The sequence below is a fragment of the Rhinopithecus roxellana genome, chromosome 2, assembly GCF_007565055.1.
Source record: "Rhinopithecus roxellana isolate Shanxi Qingling chromosome 2, ASM756505v1, whole genome shotgun sequence".
NCBI lineage: Eukaryota > Metazoa > Chordata > Mammalia > Primates > Cercopithecidae > Rhinopithecus > Rhinopithecus roxellana.
The window spans coordinates 142,183,076-142,197,043 of NC_044550.1; the positions used below are offsets into that span (position 1 = coordinate 142,183,076).

At 42.7% G+C, this 13,968-nt stretch overlaps 1 protein-coding gene across 7 annotated transcripts in view; it reads left to right on the forward strand.

The window, feature by feature from the left end:
* The window catches only part of FAM114A1 (family with sequence similarity 114 member A1), a 79,645-nt gene that overhangs the window by 33,697 nt on the left and 31,980 nt on the right, over positions 1 to 13,968 (forward strand). For 5 of the 7 annotated variants that reach the window (XM_010365805.2, XM_030923163.1, XM_010365806.2 and 2 more), the window contains 4 exons: positions 3,166 to 3,279; positions 3,399 to 3,505; positions 6,178 to 6,312; positions 12,883 to 13,035. In XM_010365805.2, the coding sequence (XP_010364107.1) occupies positions 3,166 to 3,279; positions 3,399 to 3,505; positions 6,178 to 6,312; positions 12,883 to 13,035 (509 nt within the window). Of the gene's footprint in view, positions 1 to 3,165; positions 3,280 to 3,398; positions 3,506 to 6,177; positions 6,313 to 12,882; positions 13,036 to 13,968 lie in introns of those variants that run through there. The other 2 variants (XM_030923159.1, XM_030923170.1) reach the window with 2 other exon arrangements.

The following is a 13,968-nucleotide window of genomic DNA, read 5'->3' on the forward strand; positions in this document are numbered from 1 at the left end:
ACTCTGAGAGGTAATCCTCCTTTCAGAGAATGCATAGCAGCAGACATTCAGCGAGGTTAAGCAGCTCACCAGTATTACACAGCTAATAAATGATGGGAGCAGAAATCCTCCACAAGGCTCCTGACTCCTAAGTTTAAGGTGTTTTCCATTCGAGTATAGGTAGTAAATTAAATACCAGCCAATCATTCGGCATTTATTTTAAAATGATACATTATCACAGCATTTGTACGACGTTCTCATCTTCTTTGCAGCACTCACCTTCTATTGCAGTGAGCCAAAGAGTAGAGGATATTCCATCTTTAGAACCATGGAATTTAGAGGGGTTTCAGATTTTGAGGATACTTGGGGTTTGGGATGACACGTGAAGAAATTAATCCATGTATACTGTACCTTATGGTATTATTCATATTTATTGTTTTTCTCTTATTGGTAGGTCCCAGTCAGTACCTCTGGAGATGAATCACTCCCAATCAAAAGGCAACAGGGACTTCATATTACTGTTTTCTTGTTCTGGACACTAGATGTCACACTAAGTAAAGTTTTTGAGGTTACTCTCTAGAGTAAGGCGTGGCACAGTGTCTAAACCTTAGCTATGAAAAATTATAGCTCATACATAAATATAAAGCTGAACTTTACTTTTTTCTTTTTTTTTTTTTTGTAAAGCTGAACTTTATATTTCTAGCAGAATGCAGTAAAAAGGTACTTTCCCTAACAAAAAATTCAGAAAAAGAATTGTTAATAAGAAAATGTAGTTGGAATAGCAGCCTATTTTCATTGTTAAACAGATAGATCCCGTTTATATGCACATAAAATTGTATTTCCTTCCAGAAACAAAGTGATTTTTCTAGAGGCAGCTCATATATACATATCTGTAATCATTTATGTTCTGAGATGGCGAGAAGCCGTTCTTCCTGCAAAAAGAACCAGACATTATCCTAACCTGCAAGGGATGGAGAAGGTGAAAGAAGAGATACTGAATATGAGATTCATTATCTCCTGAAACGGTCTCAGGGAAGGATGTGTGATCATCTTTCTTGCATGGCTTAAGCAAAGAAGATGGAGAAGATGGTGCCTCCCAGCCTCCTTGACCTCATTTTTTTCCTTGATTTTGGCTCTCAGAAATCTAGATGAGAATCACAGATTTGGAGGCACATTATTTCCTTTTGGAAAATGCATATTATATATATTTTTAATGGCAGGGAAGTTGGACGCAATATGTAAAAGAGTTAGATATTCTATCCTCTAACTTAAATGTGTTATTGAAACTTCAACAAGTTTCTACTAGATATATTTCTACTAGAAATGTAAAGTTCAGCTTTACAAAAAAAAAAAGAAACAATGCTTGAAATTCATTGGAAGCTAGAGATAATTAATTCAAGCATTAGCAGTCACAGTACACCTTTATTTTTTCAAGTAACTCAGTAATTAATTTGAACTGTGTCTAATCTGCACATGAATAGAAACACATATTTCTATATGTAATTACAGTTGTAAATAATGTTTAACTTTCAGGATTTTCTAGGTAGTGTATTTCCATTGGACATAATCCCTTCTATATTTGTCAAATATCAGTGCCTTGTTTATGCTAAGATCACTAGGATAAATAAGGTTACAACTGCTAAAATGCTACTCTTTAGGTTTGGGAGTCATCCATGTCTTCCCCTTTCTTATTCAGGAAATGGACAACTGGTTATTTTAAGAGTGCCTTCTGAGACTAGGTGGTTCTAGTTAGCTCTTAAATTCTGTTGGGACTTGGGAAGTTTTTCCTCATGTTACTGCCTTGTGTTTTAGCAACCGGAGGTTACCCAGGTCCCGAGAGAAATCTTTCATTTTCTTCGTGAGTGCTCAGGATGATGGCAGCCTGTGCTGTTTCTCCTTCAAGAAGTCAGACAGCCACTTCGGACCATCCGTAGGCTATTCATTCCTTCAGTGATTTGACAATTCAGAAAAGCTATAACTCATCGTGAAGGCCTCAAAGGGAGGAAAATCTCTCCAGAATAAAATGTAGACAAGACTATGTCCCTATCAGGTCGAAGGTTGGGGTTTTTCCACATGGGTAGGAAGGTCAGCTCTGTATTTACCAAATAGTTATTGAATAACCATTGTGCCAGGCTCTAGGGAATGTGGGTATTGTCCTTGCTCAGATGGAGTAAAACCTGTGCCCTTCGCCTGCCTGACTACCGTTAAAGCTGATCTGTATCATTATTGTTTAAGACAACTGTCAGGGCATTATTGTTTAAGACAGCCGTCAGGGCTGTTGGGTGGCCTTCCTGGTTTCTCCGCTGACCTGCCTTTTGATTTTGGGATGTCGGCTCCAGAACCTTCACTCTCCATGCCTAAAGGAAGGCCTAATGCTTTAAAGAAACACTCTGAGACTCAGTTGATTTCAATCCAACCAATATTAATTGATCATCTGCCATGTGCTAAGCCTGCAAGGAATCAAAAAAATGAACGAAGAGTATCTTCCATAAGGAACTACAAAAGAGTAAAGAGGATGAGACAGGTACACTATACAAAGACAGTGTCTTGAGCTTAGAATTCCAGGTTGATGACTGGGTGGTGTGAGAAGCAAAAGCAAACAGTGAAGCATCTGGGAGCACTTTACCTACGTGTATCTCATTTGTACGTCACAATAACGCAATGAGGCTAGGTAACTTCTCCAAGGTCATTCAACAAGGCAGGGGTGAAACTGAGCTCATATTGGAACCCACATCTCAGGGAGCAGGGATTCTTCTTTCTTTCAATCAGGATGTACTTTTACATACCAGGTGCGATGGCTCACGCCTGTAATCCCAGCACTTTGGGAGGCCGAGGTGGGTCGCCACCTGAAGTCAGGAGTTTAAGACAAGCCCGGCCAACATTTAGTGAAACCCGGTCTTCACTAAAGGCACAAAAATTAGCCGGGTGTGGTGGCGCACATCTGTAATCCCAGCTGCTCGGGAGGCTGAGGCGGGAGAACCACTTGAACCCAGGAGGCAGAGGTTGCAGTGAGCCGAGATTGCACCACTGCACTCCAGTCTGGGTGACAGAGCGAGACTCTGTCTTAAAACAAACAAACAAAACACTGTATTTCTACAACTTAAAACAGCTTTGTAAGATTAGGTGGCAGACTTGCAGACCATGGATTTCTAATGTATCCATGAACCATATTTTTATTTCCAACAGGTCATGGATTGACGGCAGTCAAGGAAAAAGCAGGGGCCACTCTACGGATTCATGGTGTAAATTCTGGATCTTCTGAAGGGGCCCAACCAGACACTGAAAACGGAGTCCCTGCAAGTGAGTGATGCGTCTCCTTTGGGTGTTCTTGGACTTTATTACACGGTGTGCATAATCAGAGGGTTTCCAAGTTCAGATCAGCAACATGAACTCTTAAAGGATTTCTTTCTTCTCTTTAGTAACAGATGCAGCCACAGATCAGGGCCCTGCAGAAAGCCCACCCACCTCCCCTTCATCGGCCTCTCGGGGTATGCTGTCTGCCATCACCAATGTGGTTCAAAACACTGTGAGTCGCTGGCTGCTTCCTGTCTTTCCCCTGTATTTCCCAGGGCCTTCTTTTGATATTTCCATTTACCAGTGACCTAGATACATCAGAGAAACGATGGCCTTGCTCAGAACTTTGGATTATGGTTTTTTTTTTTTTTTTTTTTTTTTTTTTTATGTTTTCTGCTACAAAGCAGACATAACCTTGGATTCAAAATAATAAGGGCAAAATGAAATATATTTTATGTTTAAAAGAAAGGAGCTGTTTGGAAGGAACATTTTTCAGTCTGATTTAACAGAGTCCTTTCCAGCTGCAGCAAGGACAGCCTCTGGTTGAGGGAGAGAGAACTCTTTGTCAGAGCTGGGACAACTGTTTTTCCTAAATGCTCTTCTTATCTTACCCCTAAATTTGAAAAAGCATTAAACTGTTTAAATAAAAAGTACCATTTACAAGACAGGAAAAACAGCCCAAATGTGTTTCTGAAGTGTTTCCGGAGACCAGCGTTCTTCCCTCTTCCCTACCTCTTCATTCCCACCCTTCCTCTTTCTTATATCACCCTAAGTGTACCCCCACCCCGATCCCTGCCTACCTCTTAAAAGAAGCTCAATATTAGCAACAAGACATTGGTGAATATTGAAAAAAGGGAGGCATCTCAACTGAGATAAGGTAGCTAGCTGGTCCTCAGGGTCAGGGAGAAAGATTTCTTTCTTTTCTTTCTTTTTTTTTTTTTTTTGAGGTGGGGTCTCACTCTGTCACCCAGGCTGGAGTGCAGTGGTGCATTCTCGGCTCACTGCAACCTCCGTATCCCTGGTTCAAGCGATTCTCCCACCTCAGCCTCCCAAGTAGCTGGGATTACAGGTGCCCACCACCACACCCAGCTAATTTTTGTGTTTTTAGTAGAGACGGGGTTTCACCATGTTGGCCAGGCTTGTCTTGAACTCTAGACTTCAGGTGATCCTCCCGCCTTGGCCTCCCAAAGTGCTGGGATTACACATGTGAAGGTTTATTTCTTGCTGTGTAAACTAACTAGTTTTTCTAAAAATATGGCTCATGTCCCATTTATTCATTCATTCATTCATTAAAAGAAAAACAACAACAGAAACATGATTAGCCCTCACTATGTTCCAGGATCTGTGCTGGATCTTGGATATATGCTGACAAACAAGAGGGCACAATATCCTGAAGGACTGAGGTGACTGGACAGATAAACACAATGTAATTAGGGAAGAGGTGAGGGCTGCAGTCAAACATGAGAGTATCTCACCCAGACCTTGGGGTCAGGACATGCCAGAAATATAGAAAATGACCGGTGTTCTCTTTGCTGTTTGAGGACCTCTAGACTGGGGTGGGGTGGAGGAGGAGCAGCAAATCTGTCTTAGGAGTCAAATAGCAATAAAAGTCAACCACCCCTGTGGGGGGTTTGTAGGATGGGAAATGATTGGAGCTCTGTCAATATCTCTGGTATAAGAAATGAATTCACGGCCTATCTGAGCTACCAAGAGAGCACTCTTGAGTTTGTCTTCAGCAGCCTCACATTCCTTTCTGGGTTCTCTCCAACCTTCTTGACCCCTCTTTCCCAAGTTCCAGACACTACCCCTCCAGGTCTATCCTTAACACAAATCCCTATGTCCTTTCTTCCACCATTTTATTCTCAATAAGATAATTTTTCGCAGGATGTTAGCAGGCACTAAGTCAAATTACACAGAAATGAATTGCTGCTGTCCCATCATACCCCTGAAGTGTGCGCACTGAAAAATCTGATTTATAGCAAGATTACTGGTTGGCTCCCAAATCTAAAGCAGTCTAAATGCCCAAGATGAAAATAAAGTATATTAATTCTATGAAATTCAGTATTTCTATTTAAATGATAATTATGAAGATTGGAAATTGCATATCAGTAATAATATAATAAAATAAAATTTATATCATTTTTATGTATGGTGGGAAAAAAGGCAGATGTATGCATATTATAATTGCAATTATACAGTTGGAGTATATGTATGAAAGAGTTGCAAAGAAATGTACACAGTTCTGTTCACTTGAATAGTTTATGTGAGTAAGTCTGGGTTCTTTCAATCTTTTAAAAAAGGCAACAATGACTGACAAAGGGATTTGCAGAAGGGTAACTATATAATACACCAGTTTCTAAAGCCAGAAGTACAAGGAAATCAACACGTCTTATTTCATGGATATACTAATTATAGGCAGTTATTGCTAGTTTCTGAGAGTATGCAAGAACCGTCTGAAACAGCCTGAAGGTCTTACCCTCCAGGGCCCTAGATTAAAGAAGTCCCTAAATTAGCAGGACTACTTGACATTTTAATAGGCTGCTCCAAGCAACTCTGTTACTTGGGTTAAAAATTTTTTTAAACAGAAAACAGCAATTGGGTCACCTGTTAATTTTATGTCTTAGATAAATATCTATTCATACACAGAGAGCCAAAACATATGTTTTGTTTTTTTCTAAGCATCATTTTTAATAACATTGTATGTCCTACAAATTATATAACATATGTTTTTCCAAGGAAAAGAAAATAGGGTTAAATGGATGATAATTTTTTCCTGATGAGAAAAAATTGTGACTTTATATTGATTTTAATATTTGAAGATAGTGCCAGTTACCTAGGAGTTGCTGACCACTGCGAAACAGCAAAACCTAAAAATCTAATCTCATGCAGTTATCTCATCTGCAGGGTAAAAGCGTCTTAACTGGAGGCCTTGATGCGTTGGAATTCATCGGCAAGAAAACCATGAATGTCCTTGCAGAAAGTGACCCGGGCTTTAAGCGGACCAAGACGCTCATGGAGAGAACTGTTTCCTTGTCTCAGGTTGGATTATATACTTTTGCAATTTTTTCTTTCAGTCAATAAAGTAAATACATTTTTATTTATCTTTTCGAATAGCTAATTTAAAGCATGCGATTCAAATCAAATGGCACGAAAGAGCAGAGAGAGAAAATTGAGCTTCTACTACCTCCGTTTCCTCAGTCATTTAATTCCTCAGAGGAGGCAACCACTTTTAACAGTTTCTTAAGGATTCTATCAGAGACAGCATGTAGATATGGATATAGATCTATAGATGCAGCTATATATAAATATACAGATGTATAAGTATATGTGTATGCACATGGATAGACATGTACATAAATACACACATACTTTTTCAACCCAATGGTAGCATACTAAACACACTCTTATTCCTTGCTTAATTCACTTAATATTATCTCTTGAAGATGATCCATTTATGTTATGGTGTGCATCCCATCTCTACCACTTAGTAGCTGTGTGACCTTGGGCAAGTTACTTAGCCCCTCTGTGCCTCAGCTTGCTCATCTGTACACCGGGGATAATTTACATACCTACCAATAGCTTTGCTCTGAGGCTAAGCTGAGTTAGAATAGAACCCAGCTCTTAGTAAGCACTCAGAAACGTTAGTTGTCATCATTGTCGTTATTATGTGTCGGTATAGTAGGTGGAAAAATATCTCATTGGAATTTTATATTCTATTTCTCTTGATATGTGCAAGGATGGTCTTCTCTCACACTTGCAGCACTAAAGTTTTCCAGCCCTTCTTGCAAAACATAATACAAAGAATTCAATCTATCTTTGCTTACTTACAATAGTTAAGAAAATTGGAAATAATATTTGTCTTATTTTCCAAATAATGACTCACTCTTCCATCTGAAACATGCCTAACTTACCGCACAGTCCAGGCATGCCCCAGTCCACCTCCTCCATGAGAGACTGATACACCAGGTCTCTGTGCTTTCCTGAAATCAGAGGCAGCTGATGCAGCAGTGGATTTTGTAAATGTCACAGGCAGGACTTATACTAGGAACCCATGAAGGTTGCCTTCATGAACAGCTATCACTGAGAATATGTTCATGGCAACCCCTAGAAGCTTTTGTTTGAGGCTATTTCTTCTTGCCTCTCTGGAATAACCCAAGTATGAGCACTCCAATGTTGTAGTCCAGGGAGGGACTTTGCAGGATCATCTAGACCATCACCCTCCTGCTCCTTGAAAAATAAAATAGATGACTGGGCACGATGGCTCACACCCATAATCCCAGCACTTTGGGAGGCCGAGGCAGGCAGATCACCTGAGGTTAGGAGTTCAAGACCAGTCTGGCCAAGATGATGAAACTCTGTCTTTACTAAAAATACAAAAAAAAAAAAAAAAATTAGCCAGATATGGGGGCAAGCACCTGTAATCCCAGCTACTCGGGAGGCTGAGGCAGGGGAATTGCTTGAACCAGGGAGGTGGCAGTTGCGGTGAGCTGAGATTGTGCCACTGCACTCCAGCCTGGGCAACAGAGTGGGACTGCATCTCAAAAAAAAGAAGAGGAAGAGGAAGGAAGAAGAAGAAGGAGGAGGAGGAGAAGGAGAAGGAGAAGGAGGAGAAGGAGAAGAAGGAGGAGGAGGAGGAGGAGGAGGAGGAGGAGGAAAATAGGTTAGTATTAGTTAGGTGATTAGCACTAGATGTCATAAAAGAACAACCACCCCTAAGTATCAGTATGACTTAGAACAAAAAGGTTTACCTTTCGCTCTCACAAAGTGCAGCATGAACATTCTGCTCACACAGGAGACTCGTCCCAGGGGGCTCTCATGGGTAGCACACTGCTGAGCCCACATTTTCTGACCCCATCATCTTGAAATACCTTACTTCCAGCCTCATGGAGAGGGGATGTGGAAGGCAATATCTGGTATTTCAGAAAGTGACAAGTGCCATGGGAAAAAGACAAAGTAGAACAGGAAGAGGTGATCAGGAATCAGGAATATGGGTGTGAGGGGCAGGCTGAGTGCTAAGTAGGATAGTGAGGGGGCCTTGGGCAGATGATGACATGTGAGCAAATCCTGGAAGGAGATGAGAGTGTTGGCCATGCAGGAACCTGAGTAAAGCTCATTCCAGGCCAAGGGAGAACTCATGCAAAGGCCCTGAAGCAGGAGTGTCTGGTATGAACACAGAACAGCAGGATGCCCGTGATGGAGAGGAGTGAGCTCCGGGTGAGAGTTGTTGAAGAGGACACCAGAGTGGTGATGGGAAGTGGCAGACATTCATAAGGACCTTGGGTTTGACTTAGTGAAATGGGGAAACCATTGTAGCATTTTGAGAAAAGAAGTGACAGAATCTGATTTGTGCTTTAATAGGACCCCTCTAGTTCCTGGGTAGAAAATTGGCTGGGAGGACCAAGGGCAGGGAGACTGGTTAGAATGAGCATTAGTCTGTGCCCTCCCAGAAACAGACACCAAGATGGGCTTACATGGGCTTAAATGTGCAAGGATTTCATTAGGGGAAGTGTGTGTGAGAGAAAATGGGGAGGGAGCCCAGGAAGGCTGGGAGAACCATTAGACCAAGATGCCGGTCCCATCCCAGTGAAGGAAAGAGGGAGAGAAAAATGAGTGGAAGTGTCCTAGACTACAGTATGACCTGGGAAAGGCTGGGCGAAGCCAGGGGAAAGACCTTCAGCCAAAGGCTGCTGACAAAGGAGACCTCATCTTCCAGGAACAGGTCTGCCTTAGTGCCTTGCTGCACCAGTGATTGGCAGGGAGGAGCTGTGGGAGGCTGAAGGCTGGATTTCAAAGTCCGGCATTTATGCTCCCAGGAGTAGGAGGGAGGTCTGCAGGTTGCACTGTCACACCCTCCGCTGCAGGCAATTGCACTTTCTAAACAAGAGATAACCGTGGCCCCATGCAGCATGGAGGCCTTGTAGGTAGTAAGAAATGGCTGATTCTGGGTATAATTTGAAGATAGATCCAGATCGCTTGTTGGAATGAATGTGAGCTGTGAGATAGAAGGAATTGTCAGGGATGGCTCCAAGGTCTTTTGGACAACTGGAAAGATGAAGCTCACATCAGCTGACACAGGGGAGTCTGTTATATTTTTCCTTTACACACTAAAGAAATATATAACTATAGAAACTAGAAGCGTGCATGCATGCACTAACTACATTTCTCCCGTATTTTTATCACAGTGGCACAGGGAATACTCTTTCTTTTTCTTTCTTTCTTTCTTTTTTTTTTTTTTTTTTCGAGACAGAGCCTCACTCTGTCACCCAGGATGGAGCGTAATCTCAGCTCACTGCAACCTCCGCCTCCTGGGTTCAAGCAATTCTCCTGCCTCAGCCTCCTGAGTAGCTGGGATTACAGGTGTGCACCACCATACCCGGCTAATTTTTGTATTTTTGGTAGAGACGGGGTTTCACCATGTTGGCCAGGCTGGTCCCGAACTCCTGACCTCAGATGATCCGCCCAGTTCAGCCTCCCAAAGTGCTGGGATTACAGGCATGAGCCACCGCGCCCAGCCAAGCGCAGGGAATACTCTTTAAATAACATGGGGACAGGGGGTCCTTGGATTCCACACATGTAAGTCTCCATAGCTTCTCTGTGTCAGAAATTCTTCCACGCCAGGATCATTCCCTGCTATTGAAACCAACTTCCCTTTCTTTTCCAGTGGGAAAATAGAACCAGCATCCCTTGTCAAGCTGGTTATCCCTTAGGCAGCTTTAATTTCACCTCCCAGTTTGTTTGTTTGTTTGTTTGAGATGGAGTCTCACTCTGTCACCCAGGCTGGAGTGCAATGGCGCAATCTCGGTTCACGGCAACCTCTCTCTCCCAGGTTCAAATGATTCTCTTGCCTCCCTCCTGAATAGCTGGGATTACAGGTGCCCACCACCACGCCCGGCTAATATTTTGAATTTTTAGTAGAGGCAGGGTTTCATCATATTGACCAGGCTGGTCTCGAACTCCTGACCTAGTGATCGGCCCACCTCAGCCTCCCAAAGTGCTGGGATTACAGGCATGAGCCACCGCGCCTGGCCTACTTCCCAGTTTTGAGTGAGTCCACATCATTCCAGAGTGACCCTTTCTGTTTCTCTTCAATTTCATCTCATCTTTCTTCTCTCCCAAAGCCCAGATTCACAGGTGGAAGCTGGTGTAGAGAAAGGAAGTGATTTCAGTGTCACTTTGTTATTTTATTTTACCACCACCAACCCCTGAGATCAGTGGGGATAGTTAGTTTTTATTGCCAGTGTTAAAATTTTCCAGTGATGGTTTCATTGGGTTGATTGAAAAACTTTAAAATTCAGAGTCTGTGCTAATTTAGTCTTAAAGACAGACAGGAGAGAGAATTCTCTTTGCAGCCCTGTGGGTTCTTGGCAGACAACCTCAAGAACCCGAAAGGAAATGAGGCTGATTGTTTCACTGGCACACAATAAAAACCAAAGTCTATTCTTTAGTTCTCTTCCCCTGTGACCTTCTGGTGGTGGCCAGTGTCTTTACAGAGCTCTCCACAGAAATTAAAGAACCCCATAAACGTAATGCCTCAGTAAACTTAATGAGGAATCACATAAAAGATGCTTAGAATCAAAGAATGCAAGTGCAGAAAATTGAGAGTGACTGATGGGCTTGTGTTTATTTGTTGTCTTTTTGTTTAACCAACAAAAAATAACTGGAGAAAAGTTATTAATGGGGAAAGGAAACTTGGTTCACAGTCATATTTCTGGAAACCAGCCTTAAGAATCTACAAGCTAATATTCTTTTTTGTTGTTTTTGTTTTGAGATCAAGTCTCACTCTGTTGCCCAGCCTGGAGTGCAGTGGTGCAATCTCGGCTCACTGCGCCTCCGGGTTCAACCTCTGTCTCTCCTGCCTCAGCCTCCTGAGTAGCTGGAATTACAGGCATGCACCACCATGCCCGGCTAATTTTTGTATTTTTGGTAGATATGTGGTTTCACCATGTTGCCCAGGCTGGTCTCGAACTCCTGACCTGAAGTGATCTGCCCACCTAGGCCTCCCAAAGCACCGGAATTACAGGTGTAAGCCACTGCGCCTGGCCCTAAGTTAATATTCTTAATTACAGTAAGTATATGATGACAAATACATTATGAGTTTATATTTATTAATTTTTAAATTGAGGAAATTTAATAACCACACACAAAAAATTTTAAAAATTTTAAAACTCGGCTAGGTGTGGTGGCTCACACCTGTAATCCCGGCACTTTGTGAGGCTGAGCCGGGCGGATCACCTGAAGGTCAGGAGTTCGAGACCAGCCTGGCCAACATGGTGAAACCCCATCTCTACTAAAAATACAAAAAAATTAGCTGGGTGTGGTCGTGGGCACCTATAATCCCAGCTACTCAGGAGGCTGAGGCAGGAGAATCACTTGCACCCAGGAGGCGGAGGTTGCAATGAGCTGAGATCGTGCCATTGCACTCCAGCCTGGGCAACAAGAGCTAAACTCCATCTCAATAAATAAATAAATACATACATAAATAAATAATTGTAACTTAGAAAAAATCAGACCAGCTTATTTCTGCTTTGACATCTGTGTAGGTGCAGGACTTAAAGTTAATCCTGTCATAAGAGATTCAGCTTTTCAAGCATACATAAAACTCGCTCATTATAGAAAATTTGGGGACTTTAGAAAATAAGAAAATTGGCTGGATGTGGTGGCTCACACCTGTAATCCCAGCACGTTGAGAGGCTGAGGGAGGAGGATCACTTGAGGTCAGGAGTTTGAGACCAGTCTGGCCAACATGGTGAAACCCTGTCTCTACCAAAAAATACAAAAATCAGCTGGGCATAGTGGCAAGGGTCTTTAGTCCCAGCTCCTCAGGAGGCTGAGGCAGGAGAATCACTTGAACCCGTGAGGCAGAGGTTGCAGTGAGCCGAGATTGTGCCACTGTACTCCAGCCTGAGCAACAGAGTGAGACTCCATCTCAAGCTAAATAAAATAAAATAAGAATAAGAAAATAAGAAAGTTAATCACACATGTGGGAAACACCTTAATGGAAAGCGCTGTTAAAGCTTTTGGTGTGTTTCTTACCAGTTTATTCCCAGACATTGAATTTTTGCTTTGTTTTGCCTTTCACATAATGAACGTGTAAAATGTGAAGTAGGATATGATGTAAAATTTATCAATAGCATCAATCAAAAAAAATCATTTTTGCCGGGCGCGGTGGCTCAAGCCTGTAATCCCAGCACTTTGGGAGGCCAAGACGGGCGGATCACGAGATCAGGAGATTGAGACCATCCTGGCGAACATGGTGAAACCTCGTCTCTACTAAAAAAAAATACAAAAAACTAGCCGGGTGAGGTGGCGGCACCTGTAGTCCCAGCTACTCGGGAGGCTGAGGCAGGAGAATGGCGTGGACCCGGGAGGCGGGGCTTGCAGTGAGCTGAGATCCGGCCACTGCACTCCAGCCTGGGTGACAGAGCGAGACTCTGTCACAAAAAAAAAAAAAAAAAAAAAAAAAAAAAATCATTTTTTAGAAATTCTAAAGTGACCAGAATCTCCCCCTCTCCAATACAAAGTCAGTCCTCCCCACCTCCCCCATGTCTTACACAGGAAATGATGCTTTTAAATATACATCCAGAGTACAAACATTGTGTATTTCTGCAGATGTTAAGGGAAGCTAAGGAGAAGGAGAAGCAGAGACTGGCACAGCAGCTCACAATGGAGAGAACTGCACACTACGGGATGCTGTTTGATGAGTATCAAGGCTTGTCACACCTGGAAGCCCTGGAAATTCTGTCCAATGAAAGCGAAAGCAAGGTACTTCTGCACTACTCATTTGAAATGGCATGCTTAGTCACGTGTTGCTTAAACATGAAAGAAACTGGAAAATCTGCCTTTAAAAGATCTCATTTTTAGAGCCTCATTATTATTGTGCTAAGGTCGCAAATACTGTACAATGTGGTGACCCTTGAGCTCCATACCATCTCTTCTCTGTCCTATGCCAAGCTATTACCCCACCCCAGCTCCAAGAAGGCTGGCACAGTAAGAGCCACCACTATCCACCCATCTCATGGTGCAAAAGGCTGCTCAGAAATGTGGTTGTCCGGCTTCTGGCCCTCTGCCTCCCTTTGGTAACGAAGTACCCAGGTCAGAGATGCCCTGCCAGCCCACATCTTCATTCCTACCCAGTGAAAACAAAGCACTTGAGTTCCTTTTAGAATGCAGGGTTTTAATATATTTTTCTTATGGGTTATGTAGTTATTTATTCAGCCATCTTGTTAGGACTCCTGGGCCACAAAGGGCAGGATTATCCCACTAAAGGTTAAGGTTCTGTTAGGAAATACTCCCATACAGACACCTGGGAAACCCAGCCTACCCAATAACCCTGCACATTCATGCTCCCCACTTGGTCCCAGGAAAACAAAAGATGAATAGCAAAAATCAGCAGGGTTTGGTGATTTTTTTTTCCCTTAGAGTATCTATAGTGGGGTGTGTGTGTGTGTGTGTGTGTGTATGTGTGTGTGTGTTTATTTAGCAAGCACTTACATGGCACTTATATAGCCACCATTCTAAACACCATAAAACTGTTAACTTATTTAACTGTATATATATGGCTGTGCTGTGGATGTCAAGCTGACTGTGCTCCGGAGTGGTTTTCTAGTGGAGGCCACCAGGCAGTACCCTCCGGGCCTCTGGAAAGGGAGGGGCCATGGTGACATTCACTGAGGAAAGGCAGGTCCCCAGACAAGA